At 34.6% G+C, this 27,634-nt stretch overlaps 1 protein-coding gene across 1 annotated transcript in view; it reads left to right on the top strand.

The window, feature by feature from the left end:
* PDS5B (PDS5 cohesin associated factor B) overlaps positions 1-27,634 on the top strand; it is a 171,207-nt gene that overhangs the window by 99,691 nt on the left and 43,882 nt on the right. The window contains 8 exon segments of the mRNA XM_043995123.1: positions 2,408-2,513; positions 5,428-5,588; positions 10,932-11,055; positions 14,110-14,268; positions 15,225-15,293; positions 16,629-16,765; positions 22,174-22,297; positions 26,915-27,119. Coding sequence (XP_043851058.1) covers positions 2,408-2,513; positions 5,428-5,588; positions 10,932-11,055; positions 14,110-14,268; positions 15,225-15,293; positions 16,629-16,765; positions 22,174-22,297; positions 26,915-27,119 — 1,085 coding nt within the window.

Genomic DNA, 27,634 nt, shown 5'->3' with positions numbered 1-27,634 from the left:
GCCCAGGGTCACCCAGCTAGTAAGTGTTAAGTGTCTGAGGCCAGATTTGAACTCAGGTCCTCCTGAGTCCAGGGCCTGTGCTCTATCCACTGTGCCACCTAGCTGCCCCTCCTTCCTCTTTGTTATAAAGAAGGATTAAAACTCTGAAAATGGTTAGGAGGAGGGATGTATTGGGAAATGATGTGAAAATAAAATATTAATAATTTTTAAAATTCTACAGCCCACTTGAATTCACTATGCAATTTATTATCCTGCTTTGTGCCACATGAAACTTTATTATTTCTTTTGAACTTATGCCTTTATCATTATTAGATGATAGTGTTTCATTATTTTATTGAATCTGAGATCACCCTTTAATGGTGCTGATGGCAGTCAGTTCACACCCAGGTGTTGCTTGTATTTGACCTGTCATAAAAGTCCTTTAATGAAAGGTTCATCCATTATAAGGTTTTTTTCTCTTAGACTCATATATGAGTAAAATATCATTTATGAGATCCTACTCCTTTCCTCACATGTATTAATTATTGATGTCTTTTGAATACTTTTTCATGGTTTTAATATCTTATGTGATTTTGTCCAGGAGTTTAGTATCTTTCTCCTCTTGGATAGCTTTAGAATTTATCTCTTAGTATCTTGAAAATTGTGCCCCCTGGAGCATAGATCTCTTCTGTGTATAACAAGTGTAGTCTAGCTGCTCTTCTCTTTTTCATTTCTTCAGTTCAGTTTTCATTTGTCCATGTACTGCATTGGGTACTGAAATATTAGAGTCCTTTTGTGGCAGCTTTGTTGTCATAGAGAAATATTATGTTCTAGAAATGTTGACACATGTTTTCCATATTTTTTTTAAATTGAGTGGTATTTTCCTTTTACTTTTTTCTTTAAATACTCCTGAATTGATTTAGTTAAACTGGGTTTCATACGAAGCTTTCTCTAAACTTCTTTTTGGTCCTCTTTATCTTCTTATTAGTAGTCCACTTATGTGATATTTTCGGGGGAGGTAGTGGGTCGTGAGGGTTAAGTGACTTGCCCACGGTCACACAGTTAGTCAAGTGTCTGAGGCTAGATTTGAACTCAGGTCCTCCTGAATCCAGGGCCAGTGCTCTATTCACTGTGCCACCTAGCTACCCCCCACTTCTGTGATATTTTTACAGATCATTTTATTTTCTAAACTAATGTTGTTCCTGGCTGTCAAGTTTCTCTATGACATTCTATGATTCTGTTTGATTTGTTAGATACTTACTATATCATAGGCATAGTGCTAAGTGCTAAAGATCCAAAGATAGGTAAATTGGAGATAATCTATGGAGGGAAGGCACTAGGATTAAAGAGTATGTGGAAAAATAGAGGGTGTGATAGTTGAGTTCTAATATTTGAAGGGCTGTTGGGAGGAACAGGTATTACCTTTGTTATGTTTGGTCTCAGGTGGAAGAGCCTGAGGCAATGGATTGGAACTTATAAAAGTGGCACATGGGCTTTCTCATCTGAAAAAAAAATTCTTAACAATTATAGCTACCTGGGGGCAGCTAGGTGGCGCAGTGGATAGAGCACTGGACCTAGATTCAGGAGGACATGAGTTCAAATCCGATCTCAGACACTTGGTACTAGCTGTGTAACCCTGGGCAAGTCACTTAACCCCCACTGCACTGCAAAAAAACCCCAAACCCCAAACCAACAATTATAGCTACCCTAAAATGACAGGCATTCTCTGAAGTTGGTGGTTTCACCTTCTTTGGAGCTTTTCAGCCATATGCTGGATGACTATTTGTTGAGCATATTTTAGTTGGGGTTCCTTTGGGATATGGCTTAAAATAGAGGGCTTGTGAGGTTCTTTCTAATCCTAAATTTCTGTGACTTTGATTTGTATAGTTCTTTTTCTTAATGTTATAATGAAGTCTTTTCCACTATGACTTTCCACATTTTTGTTTTTACTGTAGGAATAGGTAATTGTTTTCATTTCCTTTTTCTGTTTTTTGGGGGAATAGTTTCTTTCTTTGATTGTACTCAAAACTTGCAGCTTATTGAACTAAAAATTTTAGATATTTTCATTTTGACAATACCATTTGGCTTTTTTAACAAGTCTACTGGCAAATCCTTTTATCATTCCAAAAAATTCAGTCATTCTAATATTCTCTTAAATTATTGTAATTAGTAAATATTATGAAGTTACTTTCTGTGAAAGATAAAATAAATAACCTGGTAAACTCTTCTTTCCTTCCTTTTGAATAATATGAGAAATGATATTTCTGAAAAGATGTCTGTATTTTGGAACTTAATCCGTTTTAATTTTGAAATTCTCTATGGTACTTTTCCATATGAAATTATATTGAACTCTAATTTGAATGTATATGAAATATAATTATATATATATATATAAAATTTTTTTTCTTGAACTTTGGTTCTTCTTTAGTGCTCTTATTAAGCAAGTGAACAAGTCAATAGATGGAACAGCAGATGATGAAGATGAGGGTGTTCCAACTGATCAGGCAATCAGGGCAGGCCTTGAATTGCTTAAGGTAAGTAGACTTGACATTAAGTACATCTTGATGTCTTCCCCATTTGAATATAAGCTCCTCATGAGTTGGGGTTGTTTCATTCTTTTTACTTGTATCCCTGGTACTTGTCACATGAATACTTAATATGTTAACTGATTGAAATACTTTGTAAATACATTCAGCATATTCTAATTGTGATTCTATATGTAATGGAAAACATGCATTTTTAAAAAAACTTACCTATGTGTACTTTTTTCTAGGTTTAGAGTTGCATGGGCTGTGTAGTACTGTTATGCAACAGTAATTCCCATTTATATATAAAACAACATTTTTTAAAAGTTATGATATATTTAAATATCATAACCCTAAATTATGCTTGTGTTCTAATGAAATCTTAAGGCTTTATGTTCTATTTCCCAGTAGCCTCTTTAACTTGTCATGGGAGAGGGTATAGGGAATGTTGCTACAATCTGTGACCCATGATCCTGACTACCAAGTTCTTAATTGCTTGTTATTAACCACAAAGGGAAAGAGAATGGGGATGGCTCTGCATAAACTTATTACTTCTAATGGAAAAAAACAAAACCCACTCAAAACTCATATTATGAGCTTCTAGCTTATGGTAGACCTTGTTCCTGAGCCTTTGATTTAGCCCTCTTCTCAGGAATTAAAAAATGTATAGAGGGGCAGCTAGGCGGTACAGTGGATAGAGTTCAAATGCGGCCTTAAGCTCTTGACACTTACTAGCTGTGTGACCCTGGGCAAGTCACTTAACCCCAATTGCCTCAAACCCCTCCCCCCCCCAAAAAGTATAGAGAGCTTAATTAAACAAGGTGATATAATGTAAAGAACCCTGGATTTGTACCCAAGAGAGCTGGGTTTGAATTCCAGTTGACACTAGCATGACAAGTCATTTAGCTCTGTGAATCTCAATTTCCTATAGAGGAAGAATTGACAGAATCTGGTGGCCGATAGGAAATGGGTATAGGTATTGTGTGAAAATATGGGTGTAAGGAACACGTGGAGAGAAAGAAAGGAATCAAAAAAAACCTTGCCAATAAGTTTCCAGGGGACAGCTATGCATTTGATAGAGATGATGCATGTTGGAAAGAAGGAATAAAGTAATGAATTCAATTTAAAATATGTAATAATAGGAACTAACATTTATAGTGCTTTAAATTTTATAAAGCCCTTTTGCCTATGTTATTTCAGCTGATCCTCAGAACAACCCTTTTGAGGCAGTTGCTATTATTATCAACCCCATTTTACATGTGAGGAAACTGAGTCTGAGAGAAGTAATTTATTCAGGGTCACACAGTCATTATTTGAGGTAGGATTTGCACTCAGGTCTTCATGAATCCAAACCCAATACTCTGTCATACCACTTACCTACCTTAATATATCTGAGACAATAATTTGGTGGTATCTATTCTTTTGAAGACAGCTGAAGATAGTAGATTAAAGGTGAAAGATGTGACTAAAAATGTCAATTGGGGGCCTTAGTCCAGCATGTTAGATAGGGGCAAGATATAGGCCCTCCTTTGTCACTTACTGATCCGACTTGAGAAGGCTTCATTTAATCTCTTTGGGCCTGAGCTTTCTCATCTATTAAATGAGAAGGTTGGATGAGATAATACAACAACAACTGACATTTATATAATACTTTAAGGTTTTCTTAGCCCTTTATATTATCTCATTTGATTCTCACAAAAATCATGTGAGATAAGCATTATAGTTGTTAACCCCATTTTATAGGTAAGGAAAACCGAGTAACTTCTCTGTGGTCATACAGTTTAATTAAGTGTCAGAGGTGGGATCTGAAGCTAGAGTCTTTCCTTCAGGTCCAGCACATTTTTCCTGCTGCCCATCTCATATTCTGGGTTCTATGAAGTTGTGAAAGTATATGAAATTTCAAAAAACTTTTAATCTTTACTGACAAGAGCCAAAAACTAAGTCTTGGAGAGTGGCTGGGATTAAAAAGAGAAGCTAATAAAATAGACAAGAAAGAATAATCAGAAAGATAGGGAGAGAAACAGGCAAATAGACTATATCAAGGTTACTGAGTTTGAGTATGAATTATTATCCATCATTAGAAATTTATAAGGGGGCAGCTAGATAGTGCAGTGAATAAAGCACCAGCCCTGGATTCAGGAGAACCTGAGTTCAAATCCAGCCTCAGACACTTGACACTTACTAGCTGTATGACCCTGGGCAAGTCAACCCTCATTGTCCCATGCAAAATTAAAACAAACCCAATTTATAGCAGATAAGGTGGAGAAAATGAGAAATTGACAATATAATAGTTTTGTTCAAGTAGTATTAAATTATCATTTGAAGAATTCTTAAAAGTATCTTCTGGATGATAGCATTATTATTTTTTTTTTTTTGCGGGGCAATTGGGGTTAAGTGACTTGCCCAGGGTCACACAGCTAGTAAGTGTTAAGTGTCTGAGGCCGGATTTGAACTCAGGTACTCCTGAATCCAGGGCTGGTGCTCTATCCACTGTGCCATCTAGCTGCCCCGGGATGATAGCATTATTAAACTTAAACAACTTATTGAAGTGAGGTTCTAAAACTGTTCTTTGACCTCTTGAAAACTAAGACCAGTTCTGCACTGTCTGGGCTAGTTTAGTTAATAGTACCACTAGTATGAAGGATTATAACCTAAAGTTAACAATTTCTTTTCCATTCTTCATAAACTTATGCTTGGTAGTAAAATTACTGAATGTTAGAATTGGGAGGGAAGTGAGATGTATTCTAACCACTTCATTTTACATATGAAGAAACTTGAGTTTAAAAATAAGGCCTAGTTCACACATCAGATTATTAGTTGTAATATGTCTATTAGATAATATCTCTGGTTTGATAAAGAGTAACATTTGAACATTTATGAAGGTATACAAATGTAATAATCATTTAAAAATAATTTTTTAAAGGTACTCTCATTTACACATCCTATCTCATTCCATTCGGCTGAAACTTTTGAATCTCTTCTGGCTTGCCTAAAAATGGATGATGAAAAAGTAGCAGAAGCTGCATTACAAATTTTCAAAAACACAGGAAGCAAAATTGAAGAAGACTTCCCACATATAAGATCGTAAGTTGAATTTACTCCATTTGTGTTCAATTTTTAAGCAGTAGAAATAACTCCCCATAGGACAAATTTTTTTCTGGTCTTTTGCTTTTCCCAGAAAATTTCATCATAAGCAGTCTCAGAACTGTTGTTAACTAGAATAATAGTATGGTTTAAAACTTAAAATATATTTTAAAATAAAATAGTTTTTCTGGATAAAATGAAATATTTTCTATTTGGATGGAATTTAGAAAAACACTGAAAAAATTGCATTATTTTCTATAATAAGGGTTGGAATCTCTTGCACAAGACTGGCACCTTATTTTAAACTGACATTGGCAAATACTATGTCAGATAATATTAAGTTCAGAAAGAGAATTTATGCTTGTGTGTGTGTGTGTGTGTGTGTGTGTGTGTGTGTGTGTGTGTGTGTGTGTGTGTGTATGCATCTATGTGTTTTGGGGCCAGGGGAGTAGAGGTGAAGAAAGTCATTGAATTAAATGTTGGCTCAAAAGGAAATATTTAAGCATCATTAAATTGGGCTTGTCTAATCTCTCAAAGAATAATATAAAGTAGAACAATATGAAAGTTTTTTTAATGTCAGTGAAATTTTTAGGAGTGAGATTGTAAATTGATAGGCACAAATTTAACTTTTCAAAGTCAATTTCTAAGATTCACATCATTTCTAAGTATGTGTATGACTCAGAATTTCATAGGAAAATAAATGTCTATTTTAAATATAAAATATAAATAATGGAAATAAAAGTAGGCAAGCTCTTCACCAATACATTTCAGTTCAGTAAAACAAACTTTATTTCCTTTAAACCTTTATTTTATGAGAGGTGCCGAAACATAAAATTTGTTTTATTTATTTATTTATATGTTTTTTTTGGTGAGGCAATTGGGGTTAAGTGACTTGCCCAGGGTCACACAGCTAGTAAGTGTGTTAAGTGTCTGAGGCTGGATTTGAACTCAGGTCCTCCTGAATCCAGGGCCAGTGCTCTATCCACCGTGCCACCTAGCTGCCCCGAAACATAAAATTTAAAACAAGAAAGTCCTCCTCTGCTGAAGGAGTATAGACAACTGAGAGAGAATGAGACATTTTCATAAATAACTAAAATACAGTTGGAAAATTATTAAATTCATAGAAGAGATGAACCACGGACCTCAAAGTATTTAAGGAGGGGAAGAAATTGCTTCTTGGTAGGCAAATTTAGATAGCTTTATAAAGGAAGAAGCATCTGAGGTAGGCCTTGAGGGAGAGGAAGGATAGAAACAGAGATATGGGGGAACTTTGAAGGTGGGGTAGGAATGAAGAAGACTTTTACAAGTTTGGGAAAAGCATAGATGGGAAAGATGAGCAATGGGGAGGGGCGAGAGAGGTCCCCAGTTTTATTGGAGCATAGAGTCTGAAAGGAGAATACTGTGAAATAAAGCTGAAAAGGTAAATTGAAGCTAAATTATGCAGGATCCTAAATACTAAGCTAAAGGATTTGTATTTTTTCATAGGCAATAGAGTTACTAACAGTTTTTTGAGTGGAGAAATTGTGATTAGATCTGTGCATTAAGGTGATTCTTTAACATAGATGTCAAGGATGGCTTATAAAGCAGAAATAGCAGATGCTGTGACTCTAGTTAGGAGAATTATTTTAGGCAGAAGGTGATTCAGATTCTAACCTAGTATATTAGGTTGGGAAGGGAAGATACTAGACCTAAAACATCTATAGAATTGACAAGACTTAACAAATTGGGTTTGGAAGTGATAAAGGAAAGAGTAGAGTCAAATTTGCTTCAAGATTGAAGTCTGATTTGCTTTGATGATGGTGGTGCCATCAATAGAAATGAGGATATTAGGTGGATGGACAGGTTTTATTGATAAGGAAAGAAGAAAGGAAACTAGCATTTATTAAGTCTTTGCTACTTGCCAAACACTGTGCTCAGTAATGGGGACACAAATACTACCTTGTTGTGACAAATACTTGTTGAATGTCTCATGATGATAGATCATTTGTACCAAAAGGACATCATAAGACAGGTAAATCCAAGTGGCTTATTTAGACCAAAAAGTAGCTGCTTTTTTTTCTTCCTCAACATTTACTATAGTATGTGTTACCAAGAATAACATTATAGGGAATCTATCATATATCATAGTAGGTATTCTTAGATTCTGAAGCCTTCATACCATCATGCAGCTCAGAGATTATCACTTGCCACTTAAACTCCCATTTAAGAGGTACTGATTTTGGCCCCCATAGACATGAGGATTCTCTTTCCAAAAAGACTTCATGTCTGTTTGTTAAGGTTCATTCTTTGAAATCCCACCACTATCTGTATCATAATACAGGTCATAGTTACTTTGACCTGTATTAAAATATAAATTTTATATAAAAGAAAAATAAATTATTGAATGTGTGACTTTTGTGGGGCTGATTTTAGAATAAAATGATTGTTATAAACAATTTCTTTTAAAATAATGGTATTATGACTGTAATCAGTCAACAGTCATTTGTTAATCTTTCTGGTCCTCTGCTACGTGCTAGGAAAGTACTTTTAAAATGCTTACTGTGAAAGATTTCTTTATATATTTCTTGCAATTTAAATTAAGGTGTTTTCATCTTCCTATTCTTTCTACAATTTGCCATCTTTGCCACCATCAGCTGATAGTAACAGAATGACAAAGCTGAATTTAGGTTTTTTGTATATAGTTAGACTGCATGGAATCATATCCTAAGTGACCTACTTGCCTGGCTATGAGAAAATTCTTCAACCTCACTTGGTTTCTATAACTGTAAAATGAAGGGATTGGATTTTAATGGAAGAACGCTATAAGGGTCCCATTCAGGTTTTTTTTTTTTAATTGAGTTTTTTCAGTTATCAAACATTAATTCACACATACCCCCCTCCCCCTTACCTGCTCACTCCAATCCCAACCTATCCCCCAACAAACAAACAAAATCCTTGTAACAAGGTTATATCCAAAATGTATGTCTCATTCTTCATATTTACTCCATCATCTTTTTGTCAGGAATTGAGTAGCATTTTTCACCTTCAGTCTTTTGGAATCATGATTGATTATTGCATAAGAGTTGAGTCTTTCAGGGCAGTTAGATGGCACAGTGGATAAAGCACTGGCCCTGGATTCAGGAGGATCTGAGTTCAAATCCAGCCTCAGACACTTGACGCTAGCTGTGTGACCCTGTGCAAGTCACTTAACTCTCATTGCCCCCACACCCCCCAAAAAAGTCTTTCAAAATTGTTCATTTTTACATTATTGTTAGATAAATTATTCTTCTGATTCTGCTCATTTCACTCTGCATCATTTCATACAAGTCTTCCCAGGTTTCTCTTGAAACCATCTCTTCATTTCTTGCAGTACAATAATATTCCATTATATTTATGTTTTGTTTTTGTTTTGCGGGGCAATGAAGGTTAAGTGACTTGCTCAGGGTCACACGGCTAGTAAGTGTCAAGTATCTGAGGTCAGATTTGCACTCAGATCCTCCTGAATCAAGGGCCGATATTTTATCCACAGTGCCACCGAACTTGCCACCCCCCCCATTATATTTATATAACAAAAATGATTTAGCCCTTTCCTAATTGATTGATATCCCCTTAGTTTCCAGTTTTTTGCCACTACCAAAAGAGCTACAACACATATTCTTGATCATATGGAACTTTTTCTCCTCTTTTGTTGATGTCTTTGGAATATAGGCCTGGTAGTATTGTGTCAAATGATTGGCACAGTTTAGTAAATTGTCCATTTTATCTTCTGTGATCTGATTTATCCCCTGTTTGAACATGCACTTTTCCCATATCCATAGATGAAGAGACACTCTAAATAAGGCACTGTTAAGTTCTAAAAACTTTATGATTGGGGCAGCTAGGTGGCACAGTGGATAGAGCATTGGCCCAGAAGTCAGGAGTACCTGAGTTCAAATGTGGTCTCAGACACTTAATACTTACCAGCTGTGTGACCCTGGGCAAGTCACTTAACCCCAGTTGCCTCACAAAAAACCCAAAAAACAACAACTTTGTGATTCTGTGAGTAGGAAAAAGTATCATTTGTATTTAGATCAGTACAGTGATGGTATTATGAAGACTGTATATGATTATCATTATTAAAAATAATAATGATTAGAGCTCATTTATATATTGCTGTATAGTATTTCTACTTTACAGAGGTGGAAACTGAAGTTCAGATGATAAGCTACGGCACACTATTATTAAAGGTGGAATCTGGTCTTATGATAGTTACAGTGTTTCCTCTATACCAGACTACCTTCCTGAAAGTTCTAGACCAGGGATTCTTAAACTTTTTCCACTTGTGACTCCTTTTTGCCTAAGAAATTTTTACGCAACTCTGGGTATATAGATATATAAAATAGGTACACATAATGTTTTACTGTTGCCAAATTTTTCCTGACCCCTACTTTCAGTTATGTGACCTCATATGAGGTTGCAACCCACAGTTTAAGAAGCTAGGTTCTAGACTATTCTGCATTAATTAAAAGCCTTTCATTCATTAATTCAACAAATATCCATTGATCACATCCCACTTAGAAAGTATTTATTTGTGCATAAAGTACTATAAGACACTTCTTCACTTTCAGGAACTTATAATCATGTAAAGGAGACAGGACATGAAGACAGATGTTTAAAATACAAAAAAGTATGGATAACTTCCATATGAATTGTACAAACTAAGAGGTGTAGGCTTCTGTCAAAAGAATAGATTGCTTTTATTCAGCATAGTCACAAAGGTGTTTTTATGTGGAATTTAAGTGGGACCTTGAAGGGTAAGAGAGGATTTTGATAATTGAAGTGGAAGGAAAGAAATTCCAAACAAAAAGTTAATATGGAAATTTGTGAGTGTGAGAGGCATTGGGGGGGAGCATTCCAGATTGATGGGTGTTGAGTTCATGTTAAGGATCTATAAGTGATTAGAATAAAGTAAATTAGAACAAGTAAATTACTGGAGATGTTCAAATGAATGCTAGGCTAAGAATTTTCGACTGCATTGTGTAGATAGTGTAAGGTGATGGGAGCTAAGCCATGGTGGGAAGAACAGGACTGTACAGATAAGGGAAACATTGGGCCATAAATATTACATTTAATAGTGCTACTTACTTAATTAAAAATCCATTCTTCTCATTTTTATTTATAAAGAATGGGGGAAAAAGCAAAATCTATCACCCTTAAGCTTGAATTTATACTACATGAATTTATACTGAAATTTATTCTGAGTAGACATCTGGAAAACTTGTCTATCTACACTTAGGATACTTTAAATGCATATGCACTAAAATATAAAGTATACGTCTTTTTTATTCTTATTTCCCTATTTTCTGTTTCTTAATTTTATTTTAGGGCTTTGCTTCCAGTTCTACATCACAAAGCTAAAAAAGGACCTCCACGTCAAGCCAAATATGCTATTCACTGTATCCATGCAATATTTTCCAGTAAAGAGACACAATTTGCACAGATATTCGAGGTAAACAAATTTCTTTTTTAAAAAGTTAGCCCTTTTCCTACATTTTAACTATATACAAATGTATAATGTTGCTATATACTCAAGACTTGGGATATGTTGTCCAATTGAATGTATGTTTTCTAGTATTTTTGGAATGTGTCTATTTGAAAAATTTATAGATCTCAATGCCAAAGTTATGAAAATACATTTTTGTGGGTATGTGAAGAAATTTTAAAATGGATTTTTAACAATTCAAAGTGACTAGAGGTTTTATGGAAAGGAATTCGATTATACTTTCTAATCTATATCTTTTATTGTTGATGATGATTTTTTAGGTAGAATTGTTTACACTCCCTCTCTCCCTCTCCCTCTCCCCCTCTCCTAAATGTTTACCTGAATTAATTACAGAAGTTCAGTTAATCACCAAGTATTTATTATGCACCTACACACTGATAGGCAACAGGGAATCAAATGCAATGAATAAAACAATCTCTGCTAGGAAGGAGCTTACATTTTATTCTTCTTGGGGGGGGGGCAGGGCAATGCGAGTTAAGTGACTTTCCCAGGGTCACACAACTAGTGTCAAATGTCTGAGGTTAGATTTGAACTCAGGTCCTCCTGAATCCAGGGCTGGTGCTTTATTCACTGCGCCACCTAGCTGCCCCTCGGAGCTTACATTTTAATAGGAGATATAATAAATATGTAAACATATGCAGAATGAATATAAAGAAAATAAATACAAATGCACTAAAAATAATTAAATACAAGGTAGCAGAGGGGCAGCTAGATGGCACGGTGGATAGAGCACTGGCCCTGGATTTAGGAGGACCTGAATTCAAATCCAGCCAAAAAAAGAATACAGCATAGACTGCTTCTTCTGGACTGCAAATTGTAGGAGGGTCATAAATGTACATTGAAACTAAAAACATCAATCAGGACTTGGTTGTGAAAGGCTTTTGAAACCTAGAGGCAATAGGGAACCACTGCAGTTTATTCAGTGGTTATGGTTAGATCTAGTGTTAAATGAGTGAATAAAGTCTGTTGGAACTCTGGGTTTTATTGAATTTTTTTCTTTTAAACATAGATGACCTATTGGCATTGTCGTTAAACAATTTCTTTAGAGTAGCTTATTTTGTATTACTAAGTGACAATATGACATCAAAGCTGAATGTATAGGTGTTGGAGAGTACTCGTTAAGATATAATGATTCGGGGGCATCTAGATGGCGCAGTGGATAAAGCACTGGCCCTGGATTCAGGACTCCCTGAGTTCAAATCCGGCCTCAGACACTTGACACTTAACTAGCTGTGTGACCCTGGGCAAGTCACTTAACCCTCATTGCCCTGCCCGCCCCCCCCCAAAAAAGATATAATGATTCCATTGGTAAGATGGAACTTAACTGCTTAGTTTCCCAGACACTCCAAATTATAGCGCAGTGGCCATTCTGCATTGGTAAAAGGGGTTACTTAGTAGAAGTTCACTTTACTGATGAAGTAACAGAAATAATAAAAATGTTTTTAATATATTCAAAGTAAAGACTAAATAAATGAAGTAATTTTATTAGACCAAATAAAAATAGTCTACTAATATTTTCTTTATGTAATGATAATATTTAGCCATCTTGTGGGGGTTAATTTTATTATACAAATAATTAAAATTATCTATTATCTAGTACTTTACTGAAGGTCTCTGGAAACCATCATTTATGATTTCCAAATAAAAATTTTTAGTAAGCATGCTAAATCTAACCCAGATCCTTGCAATATAAATAGTTTTTAGTCATCAGGTGTACCTGTTCTGGGAGCATCCCAATCTTTTTTGCTTATAACTGCTTCTCTTTCCATCTTCCTCTCCCATTTTCCTTCTATTATCCCTTGCCTTACCTCTTTCTGCATTCTTTTTTTTTCCCCTGGGGCAGTGACTTGCCCAGAGTCACACAGATAGTGTCAAGTGTCTGAGGCCAGACTTGAACTTAGGTCCTCCTGAATCCAGGGTTGGTGCTTTATCTACATATATGCCACCTAGCTGCCCCACCTCTTTCTACATTCTTGGAGCTATTAGGGCAGTTCTCTTTTTTTAAACTTGAAAACTTGACCATAGCACCGTAATTATATAGCAAATATTATATTCTCTGAATTCAAAGTTTTAGTTTTATGGAGTAATTTTATTTTTTATTTAGCTTAGCTTGTTGTGTGACAATGGCTTTAGATTTAATTTTGTTTTTGTTTTTGTTTTTGTGGGGCAGTGGGGGTTAAGTGACTTGCCCAGGGTCACACAGCTAGTAAGTGTCAAGTGTCTGAGGCCAGATTTGAACTCAGGTCCTTCTGAATCCAGGGCCGGTGCTTTATCCACTGCGCCACCTAGCTGCCCCAGATTTAGAAAATTCTTTAGGTGGTCTCTAAATTACCTTTTATTTTTCTTATGGATTTTGTTGGTAATAATAATATCTTATATTAGTATTGTGTTTTGACTTTCAAAGTTCTTAGCAACTCTCTTTACTTGAACCTCCCTCAAAGGGATTTCCCTAGTGTTTGGTTTCAGGCTACAAAGGAGGATTTGGGTCCTAATTGGGAGATCAAGGGAAATAATAAAGAGGAAGACTACCTGGGTAACACAAATTAAACCATTTAATTATATTTTTTCACTCATTGGCATTTCCTCTTGGTCTAACTGGATTGATAATAGAGCTTTTACTTTGTTGTCATCTCACTGGCTAATTATTTTCTCACCTCCAGTTTGACAGTTTTTAATATGGATCAGAACGCCCATCTTTATTTAAATAAAATATTTCCAATATGCTAATAAAATTATTAAAGTTATAATACTCTTCATCTAATTATTAAAATAATGTTAACAGCATAACAATCTTTATTAAGACCTTTAATAATACCTTCCTATTATCTTTGATGTACCACTTAGTTGAAATGTTTTGGTTTTTGGAATTAGTATAAATATTAAATTCAGTTACTATATGAACAATAGACTTTTGCCTTGCATTTTCAGAGTGCAGAACATGATAAGTATTTTTTCACAGGAAAAATCTATAATTATTTGACATAACATTTCTTGTTTCAGCCACTGCATAAAAGCCTAGATCCAAGCAACCTTGAACATCTCATAACACCATTGGTTTCTATTGGTCACATAGCTCTTCTTGCACCAGATCAATTTGCTGCTCCTTTGAAATCTTTGGTAGCAACTTTCATCGTGAAAGATCTTCTCATGAATGATCGGGTAAAATTGTTTATATATTTTGTAATAATTAGAAAAATCAAATAAATATGAAAATAACATGTTGGAACTTATAGTTTGCATGTAGTAGTATTTTATACCTGTACATATCTAAAATGTACATATATGCCTACATGTACACAAATACATGTATTTGCATGTATATATATGTGTGTATGTATATATATGTGTGTGTGTGTATATATATATATATATATATATATATATATATATATATATATATATATATATATATATATATATATATATATATATATATATATGTGTTTGTTCATGGAATGCCACAAAAGTCCTAGTGTATTTTTAAGCTATTAAAGCTTAAGACTTTTGGGATTCTTCATGTGTGTGTAAAAGAATTGTGACAATAGCCTTTAGTTAAATAAACAGCCTATTGAGAGCACATATTTAAAAACAAAGTAAAGTAGAGCGCACATATGTCAAACCAAGCACAATCAGATCTATGATTAAACACTACACACGATCTAATGCTAAAGAGGACCCTGATATTTAACATTCTCTACCGTCTAGCCCTACCTTATGTTAGCTGTCTCATATTACTGCCTCCATCCCCATATTTCCATGTATCTTGGACTCAGTGACCTTTTTTCCCCTCTGTGCCTTCTCCCCTTCTACTCCCAGTTTGCTTGTTGAATTATAACTTATCCTTTCAAGATTAACTTGAATGACACTTGATTCATGAAGCCTTCCCTAAGTCCCTATCCACAGCCATAGTTGATGGAGTTGCTGTGGCTATAACTCAGCCTTTGCAGTTGGTGGGACCTCAAAAGGAACTTCAGAAACCATCTCCAACCTTTTCAGTTTACAAATGAGGAAACTAGAGTGTAAAGATGTTAAATGATTTAGCTAAATGCCTGTATTTGTATGTGTGTATTTGCACATGTAGGTGTACTTTATTCAGAAGACTTAATTTTGTTTAGCTTCCAGGGAAAAAGACCACCAAACTGTGGGTTCCTGATGAAGAAGTTTCTCCTGAGACACTAGTTAAAGTGAGTATTATATGTCCATTTGGTAACTTAAATTTTAGCCCCTTATTATCATAGTTGATTATCTTAATGCTTGTGTTTGTTACTTATAAAACTTTTTGTTCATTGAATGCATGATATTTTATGTACATTGAGGCTATAGAATGTAGGTAAAATACATTTAGTTTATTAACTACAAGTATGAAAATTCCATTTCCCCCCAACCCCTCGACAAAACCACACAGCTATTTGATGTTTTATCATGATACATTTATTATGAATTTTCCGTTTTTCTTGGCCTTAATTTTTCATACACTGAGCTGCATTTTTCTTTTGTATTCATCATTTAGTTTCCAGTTTCATAATTAGTCCTAGCTCCCCTGGGACTAGCCTACTTGTTTTCTTCACTGAAAGATCTTTAAAATTGTTGATATGATCCAAGTTATTATGCCTCAGTGCTCCCTGACACAAAGGACTGGAGTTAGAGGTTAGAGTCTTAGCTTTTGATTCCTTAGGAAGTAGTTGTTGAATAATGTAATTGTGTTTTGGGTCCTTATGCAAACCTCTCTTGAGACCTCTGGTACTTTTAAGATGGTTCATCACTGACTTAGAAATTGATAGTGAAGTTACTTATTATAACCTATGAGGTAAGATTATTGGAATTTGGCTGACTCATTGGGAGGGGCCATACCTGGCCAGCCCTGAAGTGACATATACTACTCATCTCAGAAGGAGAAAACCTCACTCCATAGGCAGTTTTTGAAGGACCTCCCCTTTTGGAGGAGGAAGATTAGACGCTCACTGAGGGGAGTCTGAGTCTGTTCTGGAGTTTTGTTTTGTTTTTCCCCAGTGGTGTGAGCAGCAGGAGTAAACATAAAAGCCCTGCTTTCTTTTGAATTAGCTTAACTGGAAGCAAGTTAGGGGTTGTATAGACTTAGGTTAGAGGTAGGAGGATTATCTGTATTTCTTTTTCCCTGTTCCTTTATCTTTGATTTTTATTAATTTCACCTTTGCTGTTTATTTTATTCCCAATTAATAAAATCATCCATTTGTGGAAAAGAGGCTGTAAGGCTCCTTTCTTATTGGCCTGGGAGAAATATCTAAAAAGGCAGTTCAAAGGGGAGGGAGCTTTGAACCTAGAAGTCCCTCATTTCCAGGACCCCAATATTTCGGCGAGCCACCCAGTTAACTCTCCATATATTAAATTTGGCCCACACACCTAAAAAGAAAAAAATGTTATTCTCATAAAGGTATCCTCTGTCTTTGTATAATTTTAAGTTTTTCTTAGATTTAAAAAAATATATATTTTTAAAAATCAGTAATTTCTTGTTAACTTTTTTTGCTTTTTTGTCTTTTAAGATTCAGGCCATTAAAATGATGGTGCGATGGCTGCTAGGAATGAAAAACAATCACAGCAAATCAGGAACTTCTACACTGAGATTATTAACAACAATACTGCATAGTGATGGAGACTTAACGGAACAGGGGAAAATTAGGTATGCATTCAGTCATTCAAAACCATGTGAATGGGGACAGCTAGGTGGCGCAGTGAATAAAGCACTGGCCCTGGTTTCAGGAGGACCTGAGTTCAAATCTAGCCTCAGACACTTGACACTTACTAGCTGTGTGACCCTGGGCAAGTCATTTAACCCTCATTGCCCCGGGGGTGGGGGGAGAGAAGCATGTGAATGGCATAATTACTTAATTACCTAACCCCAAAATGACTAATGTTAGATAGTTCTTTCTGTGTTAAAAAAGGAACTGAGAGCATTGTGTGGTTTGTATGGAGGGGGATGGTGTTTTAAAATAGCAAAGAAATTTCAAATGAATAGCACAGAAGAGTATGTCATTAAAAAAAATTTAGTCTAACATTATTGTGTATTAGCCTAAGACATTATGATGATAGAAAATTTTAAAAAATACTTTTATGATCTGATTTGTGTATTTTTCTCTTTCCTCACTCTTCCTTTCTTCATAATTCCCCCATTAATTTATGCATTTTGTTTTACTGTACATTACTTGATGCTCAAATCTTCTTATGTTAGTAAGTTGTTGAAGTATTAACTCATTTCTGTACATTAAAGTTCAGCCTACTTGTTTACACCCCTAAAATTTTTTATATGAATTGACCAAGCCAGGATGAGAAGATTTACCAGTACTATGAATTTGGTGGGGCTTTGTAGCAAGTCAGTAACTTGGTCTACAAAATGAGTAATGAGGGCAGCTAGGTGGCGCAGTGGATAAAGCACCCGCCCTGGATTCAGGAGGACCTGAGTTCAAATTCAGCTTCAGACACTTGACACTTACTAGCTGTGTGACCCTGGACAAGTCACTTAACCCTCATTGCCCTGCCCCCCCCCCCCAAGTAATGATCCTTTTCCTGTTGCTACCTTGAGATCATGGAAGCTTTTAAAAACACTAAATATATAAATATATTAAATAAATAAAAGTAGATCTTCATTGCCTGAAGTTTAGAATTCCAGTGAGCCTGTATTGCTGTGAAATTTAAGTCAAAGCTTTTAATGATTGGTAGTAATAAAAGTATCTGTGTTGATGATTCTCAGATCCAGTTATCTAGCTCTAACCTCTTTCTTAACCTCCAGACTTGCATCTCTAAATTCTGTTAGACATCTAAAGCCAAATGTCCATAGACATCTTACACTCAGCATGTCCCAACATTTCTTCCCAAACCATCTCCCCATCTAAACTTCCCTCTTACTGTAGAGGGCATCACCATCCTTTTCAGGTCACACAGGCTTAAAACTTAGGTATTGCCCTTTACTACACACTTTTCCCCCAAACCTTCCCCACAATATCTAATCTATTCATTGCCTTTCTATTGCAGTAGCCTGCTGTTTTGTCTCTTTGTCTCAAGTCTCTTCCCACTACAGTCTAATGAGAGGCTGAAAAAATTTCTGGCTAATAACGAAGTATAAATTATTGACACATTCTTTGGTCATGGTCATATGTATGCTTATGTTGACAGCATAAGCTTTTCCCAGAATCATGATTTTTATTAAGATGATTATTACTATATCAGTCATTAAAATCTTGACTTAAAATTTTGGTCATGGCTTCATAAATATACTAGAATTATTTGTTTAACCCAGGTGTTAAATTGAATCATTTTTTGTGTTTTCATAAGCGATCCAGATTTGTAGAATGATCATTTACTACAAATTAAGAGATGTACAACTTTTAAGGAAGAGTAGTCTTTGGTAATATTCTTAGAATGTTAATTTTTAAGAAGAGGAACTTTATATATTTGTATGTGTACATTTCATTTTCTATTGATTCCAGAACTAATTTATAAAAATTGGCATAATACAAAGAGAGACCAAGTAATTTTGTGTCTCTAGAAGACCCTTTTTATAATTTGCATATATGTCTACAAAATTAGAGGAAAGTCCTTAATGAATTTTAGAACTGTATCCCATTAGCACATCAGTACAATTAATTTTTGAATTAGCTAATTGTCACTTTGGAAGGAAATTAATGCTTTGCCCTCCAGAAATAGTGAACTAAGGTAGGAAAGCACAGCATCATAACTAGTTATAGACTATAAACTCTTTTTTTTTTTTTTAAAGACTATAAACTCTTGAGAGGGAGGAGCCGGGACAGCTAGGTAGAGCAGTGGATAGAGCACCAGCCCTGGAGTCAGGAGGACCTGAGTTCAAATCCGGCCTCAGACACTTAACACTTACTAGCTGTGTGACACTGGGCAAGTCACTTAGCCCCAATTGCCTCACCAAAAAAAAAAAAAAAAAAAAAAAGGGAGAGAGAGAGAGAGGAGCCAACATTCCTTACATGTTTCCTGTGGTTTTTTTTTTCTGATAAAAGTATTTTATTATTTTCCAGTTACATGTACAGGTAGTTTTCAACATTTGTTTATATAAGATTTCCAATTTCAAATTTTTCTCCCTTCCCCCCCCCCCCCCGCCAGATAGCAGGTAATCTGATATAGGTTATTTTTATATATAACATTAAACATATTTCTGCATTAGTCATGTTATAAGAGAAGAATCAGAGCAAAAAAGGGAAAACCTCAAAAAAGAAAAACAACAGCACCAAAAACAAAAGAAATAATATGATTCAATAAACATCCATATTCCATAGTTCTTTTTTTTTTATTATTTTCCTGAATTTGGAGAGCTTTTCCCATCATGAGTCCTTGGAACTTTTTTGTACTATTGGATTGGTGAGAAGAATCTAATCTATCACAGTTGATCAATACATAATGTTGATGATACTGAGTATAGTGTTGTTCTGGTTCTGCTCATCTCACTCATCATCAATTCTTGCAAGTCCTTCCAGGTTTCTCTGAACTCCTGCTCATCATTTCTTACAGCACAATAGTATTCCATTGTATTCATATACCACAACTTGTCCAGCCATTCCCCAATTGATGGGTATCCCCACAACTTCCAATTCCTTGCCACCACAAAAAGAGCAGCTATAAATATTTTTGTACATGTGGGTCCTTTCCCCTTTTTTATGATCTCTTTGGGGAAAAGACCCAAAAGTGGCATTGCTGGGTCAAAGGGTATGCACAGCTTTATAGCCCTTTGGGCATAATTCCAAATTGCTCTCCAGAATGGTTGGATCAGTTCACAGCTCCACCATACATGTTTGTATTTTTTAATCTGTTTCAGTGCTTAGCAAAATGCTAATGTATAAAGTGGGCGTTCAATAAATAATCCATTAATTAATATTGAATGATATTCCTTCACAGTAAAACTATAAACATGACCTAAATTTGTGAATTTTCTGTCGTTCATACCCTATTTTCTACATTTGCATTATCTAGTATGAAGGACCGTTTTGATTTATACTAAATTCTCCAGTGAAAGGTATAATACACAAAATAATTGTTTGTATGTATGTATGTATGCACATGCATACACACAAGTATATGTGTAATATATAATACTATAGTAGTGTGATTCCATTTATTATATGTGGATTTTATTTACATTTAAACTGCTATAAGGGAGCTTACAAGTAATTTTTGGAATTTTGAATTTTAAGAACAGTAATTACTTGGCCATTGTCCTATCTTCCATTATACTATTTCTAAACCTGTTATTCAATAGAAAGTAGCAAGATGTAAGAAAAAAAGCTTTAGAGCTGATGCCAAAAGGCCTGGATCTTAGTGCCAGCTCCTTCACTATCTGTATGATCTTGGGCAAATCACTTAACTTTTCAGAAACTTCATGTGCTTATTTATAAAGTAGAAATAATTATACTAAAGAGGGCTCTTTTGAGACAAGCCCTTGGTAAACTATAACACTGTATATAAATGGGAGCTAATATTAGAGTGCTTGCTGTGTCAGTTTTGGCTAATATTAGATCTTTTAAAAATCAGCTTTTTTAGAAATTATATCTGGAAATATTTTATCAATATAGGGAGTCCTTGATGAAAGTACTTTCCTCTATCAGTGTAGATGGGCACCTGCTCTGTAGCTTTATTAGAGAATTGTTAAGAAAGGGGCTTCTTGAACTTTTTCCACTCATGACCCCTTTTCATCCAAGAAATGTTTACGCGACCCTGGGCATATAGATACATATATAACTTTTTACTGTTGCCAAATTTTTTGTGACCCCCTTTTGGGATTGCAACCCACAGTTGTAAGAAGTTAGGGTCTAGAAGATCTGGGGCCAAGATCAGTCTCTGCCTCTTGCTTGGTTATATTCCCCTGGACGAGGTACTAAATTTCTTAGTGCCCCAGGCAACTATTAAAAGACAGGACTCTTTAAACTTTATTTTTTTAAATTAATTTTGGTTTGATACAAAGGCCACTTTCCAACAAACATCCAAATAAGTGTTCCTCCCAATCCAGAGCATATTCCTTGGAAAGTTACATAAAACCACGCATGATTATGACTAATGTAATTTGTCATTTTTTTTTTTACTTTTATACTTTACTGATTGTTTAATGCAAAATATGTTCACTTAAATTTGGATAGTTTGGCTTGGAAACTAGACCTCTGTTAGGGTGAATACCTGACATGGAAACAGCTTCAAGTCATGCAGACCAACAAAGGGTATGTTACTTATAATCTTAGAGAATTAGAGGTTATGTGGCTTGACTGTGATGGATTAGGATGATGCCAGGATGGGTCAGATATATGACTTGATCCCAAAGTTCTGTTGACTCCAGCACTAGTTCTTTCTGTTTGGTTGACAGCAGATATTTTAAAATATTAAAGTCATGGTGTATTAAGGATCAGCTATTTATTTCCATTCTTCCACCTCATTTACAAATGATGAATCCAAAAAGGGGGAAATGACATACTAGCCATGTCAGACAAGATCGTTCTGACCAGACCTGTTTTCTTGATTGCTGACCCATTGCTCTTCACATTATTTTATATTGTACTTGTTGATCAAATGATTGATTAGGCTTTGAAACTTTCTAATTTACCATATTTACCCCCATTAAAATAGACACACACACACTCACAAACAAACACCCAGTGTTAAAAGTCACATAGTATGTCTGCAGATTTATTTTAGGTTTAGCATAAAATTCTTTTCTTTTTTCTTTTTTTTTTTAAGTGAGGCAATTGGGGTTAAGTGACTTGCCCAGGGTCACACAGCTAGTGTTAAGTGTCTGAGGCCAGATTTGAACTCAGGTACTCCTGACTCCAGGGCTGGTTCTCCTATCCACTGCACTACCTAGCTGGCCCATAAAATTATTTCTTAAGGGAAGAGCAAAAGGGTTGTTAGCATGAAATTAACATAGATTTACGTTTTATTGGAGAGTAGTGATGCTGAAGATTTGTAAGATCTGATTTTCAAACAAATGTTATATATCATTGCAAAATAAGATCCAGGAAGTAGCAACACCATATGTAAAAATTAAAAACAAAAACTAATATGTTTCTTCTTTCTTATTTTTAGTAAACCAGATATGTCACGTCTGAGACTGGCTGCTGGAAGTGCAATTGTGAAGTTGGCCCAAGAACCCTGTTACCATGAAATCATCACATTAGAACAATATCAGTTATGTGCTTTAGCTATCAATGTAAGGAAAATGGCTACATCTTATAGTCTGTAGATTGCAGTAATAAAAAGTCTATCCCAAAAGATAGATTAAAAACTTAAGTGGTGCAAACCTAGTTTAATTCACTCAAGTCATAATAATTTTTTAAATCTGTGGTGCTGAACTTTTAGTTCTCTCATATTAGATGGTACTGTAGTGGGTCTAGAGCTGGAGGAAACTTAGGGGCTGTAACATGCAACCATCTTATTTACAGACAGGGAAATGGAGACTCAGAGATTTAAATGGCTTGGCCAAAGCCATATAGGTGGCAAGTGTCAGAGGTGAGATTTGAACACAGTTGCTTTCTAGTCCTTGTTTTCTACTGTATTAGGCCATTTCCATGACTACATTCTAGGCCACTCACATTATTTATATGTTGCCAAAGCAGTCCACTAAATGGGAAAAAAAAAAATCAGAAGTCTTTAAGTAGTCACCAAAATGGCATCACATGATTGCCTCTATTCCTATTTTGATAACCATATTTTTTACTTCTTGGCAAGATTTTTTTTTTAATTCCACAGAAGTTTATCAGACCATCTAATGAGGCTCAGAATTGATTTGGATTCAGGAGAAAATAGCCAAAACAATGATATAAAAAGTCCTTGAAGAATTAAAGCATAACATATACTATCTGAAGCAGAACTTAGTACTTTGACTTTAAGTTTAAAGAACTGAAGTAATTATCTGTAGTAATTACTTGGATTCTAAACTTGAGTATTATTTTATGTGAATTTTTATTAGTATAATGTTTGAAATATCATTTAGAATATTTTTAAAAGATAATTTTTTAAAAAGAAAGTGACTGAAATTCTTAACAGTATGCTATGAATTTTACGCATTATGGTCACATATAAAATCTTATACTCTTGTCCTCTACTTTTGTATGTGTAATTCCATATGTCTCAATACCTTAGAGACCCAGTGAGTTTCCATCTGTTTCTGTCAGAATTTGATACCTAATGTTTCCCATTGTGCATACATAGTCTTGTGTAATCCGGCTTTTTTTCTGATTTCATAGGAACATAATAAGAAAATAAATGTTTCAAAATTATGAAAATAAACTATAAAAACTGTTCAAACATGTCACATAAAATGTTACCCTAATTGATATGGTTTTCAAATAACATCAAACTTTACCATAATTTCTGGAAATTCTGTTGGAGTTGAACCAACAATTCAAGTTAGACCATCTAAAAAGTCAACTAATGAATGCTTTATAGCAAAGCCAAATTAATGATATTAGGTAGGGTGTGCCTATCTTTATGATTTGGCAAGACTGGGTAAGCAGTATTGTTTTCTTGGAGTCAGGCATGTGTGGTTGCCAAAATCTTGATCAGGCATTTTTGAGCATCCTTTTCTGTTTTTGGAATGCAGCTTCAAGAGTGGAAATACCTAAGCAGTGGTAGAATTCATTAAAAAATTGATTATTCAAGTAGGTAGTGTTGTGTGATGAATGTTATATTAATGCTTATCAAAATAGAAGTCACTCAGTTGTTGCTTTCTAGAAATGTTCACACATCAAACCATCAGACAAATGTGATTATACTACTCTAATCAGTCCTTGATAGGATCATAAGGCTTAGAAGGTTCACTAGAGGCCATCTTCTCCAACCCCCTCATTCTGTAGATGAGGAAACAGAACCAGAGAGATTAAATGACCTTGCCCAAGGTCACACAGGTTACCAGACTGGAATTTGAATGCTGGATCATTTGAAATTGAGTGCTCTTTCTGCCATGCTATATTGGGGTTTTTAATTAGGGGCCCTAGAATTGAAGAACAATAGCTTTGTTTGCTCAAACTTTTTAAGTAGCATTGGAAATCTACAGAACATTCCAGATAGTAGAATATATTTAATAGAATAGAAAAAGTAAATTAAAACAAAAAGTACTAAAGCAGAAAAGACTATGACAGACTTTAATACTTCAGAAGATCTATAATTTCATTATTTGGATCTTACAATCCCTATATGCCTGGTTGAACATTTTCATGAGTTCCTATGACTGAAATGAGTACCTTGTTTCAAGCCATCTGGTGAACTAGGCTATTACCAAACTGCTTTCTGTTTCTTGGCCTGTACTTGTAGCCTTTTCATCGTGGCCTTTGTCGGTTTCTCCTCTTTTGGAATAAATAGTCCTCAAAAATACATTGGGTTCTGTCTACACTATGATGAGACGGTTAGCCCTAGAGCCTTAGTAGGAAATTATAGAAACTAACAGAATTTAATTATTTCCTAAATATTTAACAGTATGTTATGTTTAAATGCAAGAGTCAATTCAGGTGATTGATACTTATTGTACCTAAGAAATTTGAGGGAAATAAAACATTTTTCTCTTTTGAAATAGTCACCTCATAAAATTTGTTTTGCTGTTTTAGCATTTAAGATCTTCAGTTCCTTATACTTAATAAATCTGCTGTGCACTTAATATACTCAGTAAATATTGAATGAAAGAACTGCTACTTTTTATTTCAGCATATTGCTATCACATATGGCATAGTTATGAGCTATGAAACATTTAGTTTCTTTAAAATTCAAAATGGCAGTTCTGATTGAGCTTGCTCCAGTTTTATAAGAATTTTATAAATAGGTTCTTGTCCTTATTATTGATATGTTAAAATCAAATAACTTTATTTAATGACACACCAAACTAAAAAAAAATAATACTCCCTTAGATCAACTTTCAAAAACACATATCTAGCTATGGATTTATATCTTTTAGCCCTTAGAATCATAGGTTTAAATCTTAGAAACCAGTTCTTGGAAACAGAGGCACAGAGAAGCTAAGTGACTTATTGAAGATAGTTAGTACAGTCAGGTCTTCTGAGTACAAGTCACTTTCCAGTATACCATGTTTTCCAGGATACTGTCATGTGCCACCCTGTCCCCATACCCCTCATATACATACTCCTGGGGGAGCCGAACTTTGCGTCTCCTTGCTTCTTGTAATAGGTCAGGTAACATCCCCCCCAGCTGTTATTCTTTTTCTTAAACATTCTTCATTCTGTCTGTTCCACAGTCTGGTCAATCTGAAATTTCCCTCTCTGTTTTCCTGTTAAGTCAGAAAAATCTCTCTTACATTATGATGGATATATAGACCAAATGAATCTTAAAAGGCAGAAATTCTTAACCTTTTTTGTTTCATAGGCCACTTTGTCAGTGTAATGAAGCCTAAGGATGCCTTCCGAGAATATTTTTAAATGTCTAAAATAAAATACACAGTTTTACAAAAGAAACCAAAATACTGAAGAAAAAAGAAACCTGGGTCATGAGCCCCTGGTTAAGAACCCCTGTCCTAAGGTACCCTGAAGTTCTAAGTAATGGATTTTCTCTCTAGTCCTGCACTTTAAGAGGGGGAAAATCATCCTACAATAATAGCATCATAACCCTTTGATTTGGTTTTTTTAAAGATGTAGAAGACCTTTTTGCCTTTGGAAATAAAATGATGTCTTTCTTAGGAGTGAGAGAAAAGCACAGTAGTCCTTTTACTTCCTCTTTCTTAATTTATATTCACTAGCTCAGCTTTGTCCAACAGCATAGATTTCATTTCAGCCATAGTTTATATATAGTAAATTTGTTAATAAAATAGTTAAATAGCTTACATAGAAAACTAGTTATGATTCTCCAACTCTGTGAGATGGGTAGTAGTACAAATATTCCCATTTCACTGATAAAGGAAACTGAGTCTGAGAACTTAAATGACTCACTCAGGTTCACCCAGTGCTAGGGCCTGGGTCTAAAAACCATGTGTTCAGTCTTATGAACTAAAACTTAGAAAAGAAATTAAGTATTTTAATTGCTTTTAATATACTTGGTGAACAAATGGGATAATTAATATGGTATTATTCTACTGTAATTAGTATTCTACCCTAATTTGTTTTTTTCTCTTCCCGTTGCCTAGAAGTAGGAGTCTGCTTGATCATATATTTAACCATATATTAAAAACCTTATATTTAAGCTTTTGTTGAACTATTTTATCAAATAAGCTTTTGAAACCTACTATATGTTTTTTCCTTTGTTAATAGCTTTAAAATTTTTATTGTAACAAACTATATTAAGGGTTTGTCATTTAATTTTTAAGAAATATTGGCATTTTAAAAGTTAAAATTTAACATAATCACCATCTTGTGCTATATATTGCTTTAGTTGATTTTTGAACTTTGTAAAATTTTTGATTAGCTTTTACTCAGTGACTAGAAGGATTGCATTTCTAACTACAGTCTTATGATCATCCATACAGTGAGGTTTTGATGCTTTCAGGACTGTTTTGACCTGATCCCCACTAGAAAATGTAGAGGATCTTCTTTATCAGTCCACTGGTCTGAGAAAGTATCACCTAGAAAAGAAAAGAAAATTAAAATTTTATTATTTGAAATATGCAAAACTAAAGAAGTATAAAATTTTTTAAAACCTTTCAAATGACATTTTTAGAAGTTTGTAGTATTTCTGTTTCTGAAATAATTAAGCTTAAAACTTTACTAAAACTTTTTGAATAACCTATATATGTGTATGTGTTTATATATTTGTTCACTAAAACAAACACATTTCTTTAAATGGTTATTTGCATGACATATACAAAAGGAATGTGTTTTTCCCTCCATAGGATGAATGCTACCAAGTAAGACAAGTGTTTGCTCAGAAACTTCACAAGGGCCTTTCCAGATTACGGTTACCACTTGAATACATGGCAATCTGTGCACTGTGTGCAAAAGACCCAGTGAAAGAAAGAAGAGCACATGCCAGGCAGTGTCTGGTGAAAAATATAAATGTGAGACGAGAATATCTGAAGCAGCATGCAGCAGTTAGTGGTAAGAATTGGGGAAAGTGTTCCAGAATTAAGAAGCAAACTTCAAATTTATATAACTTGAGAGTTTTATAAACACAAACCTAGACTGTGTTACATTTCTTGATTGTGGTTACTTTAAATAAATTTAATTTTTTTCAATACTTAATTTCATAAACAGTCAGCTTACAAAAATGACACAAATATTTCAATGTCAGGCTTTTTATTCATTATCTTTTTATATGGAAGATGAGACGAGAAAAAAAGGCCAGGAAGAGAAAACAGGATATTGAGAACTACTATTGCTAGGTGGGTATATTCCTTAGGCTTATAGATTATCTAAGAATTATCAGTTGAAAGAAAGCTTAAAGTGAGAGGCTTTGATCACTGTTGACCATAGTTTTCACCTGACTCTAATTGAGAGCAGGCATTTCTCTGTTCCTTTCTGCATACTTTACATCTTTCCATGATGGTATTTGTATTTTGGTATGAACTCTACTATTTCTTAACTTCCTTTGCTGCCAAGGAAAAAAGTTGTAC

The sequence above is a fragment of the Dromiciops gliroides genome, chromosome 3 (assembly GCF_019393635.1).
Source record: "Dromiciops gliroides isolate mDroGli1 chromosome 3, mDroGli1.pri, whole genome shotgun sequence".
NCBI classification, from domain to species: Eukaryota; Metazoa; Chordata; class Mammalia; order Microbiotheria; family Microbiotheriidae; genus Dromiciops; species Dromiciops gliroides.
This window is presented reverse-complemented; position numbering and strand designations above follow the sequence as displayed.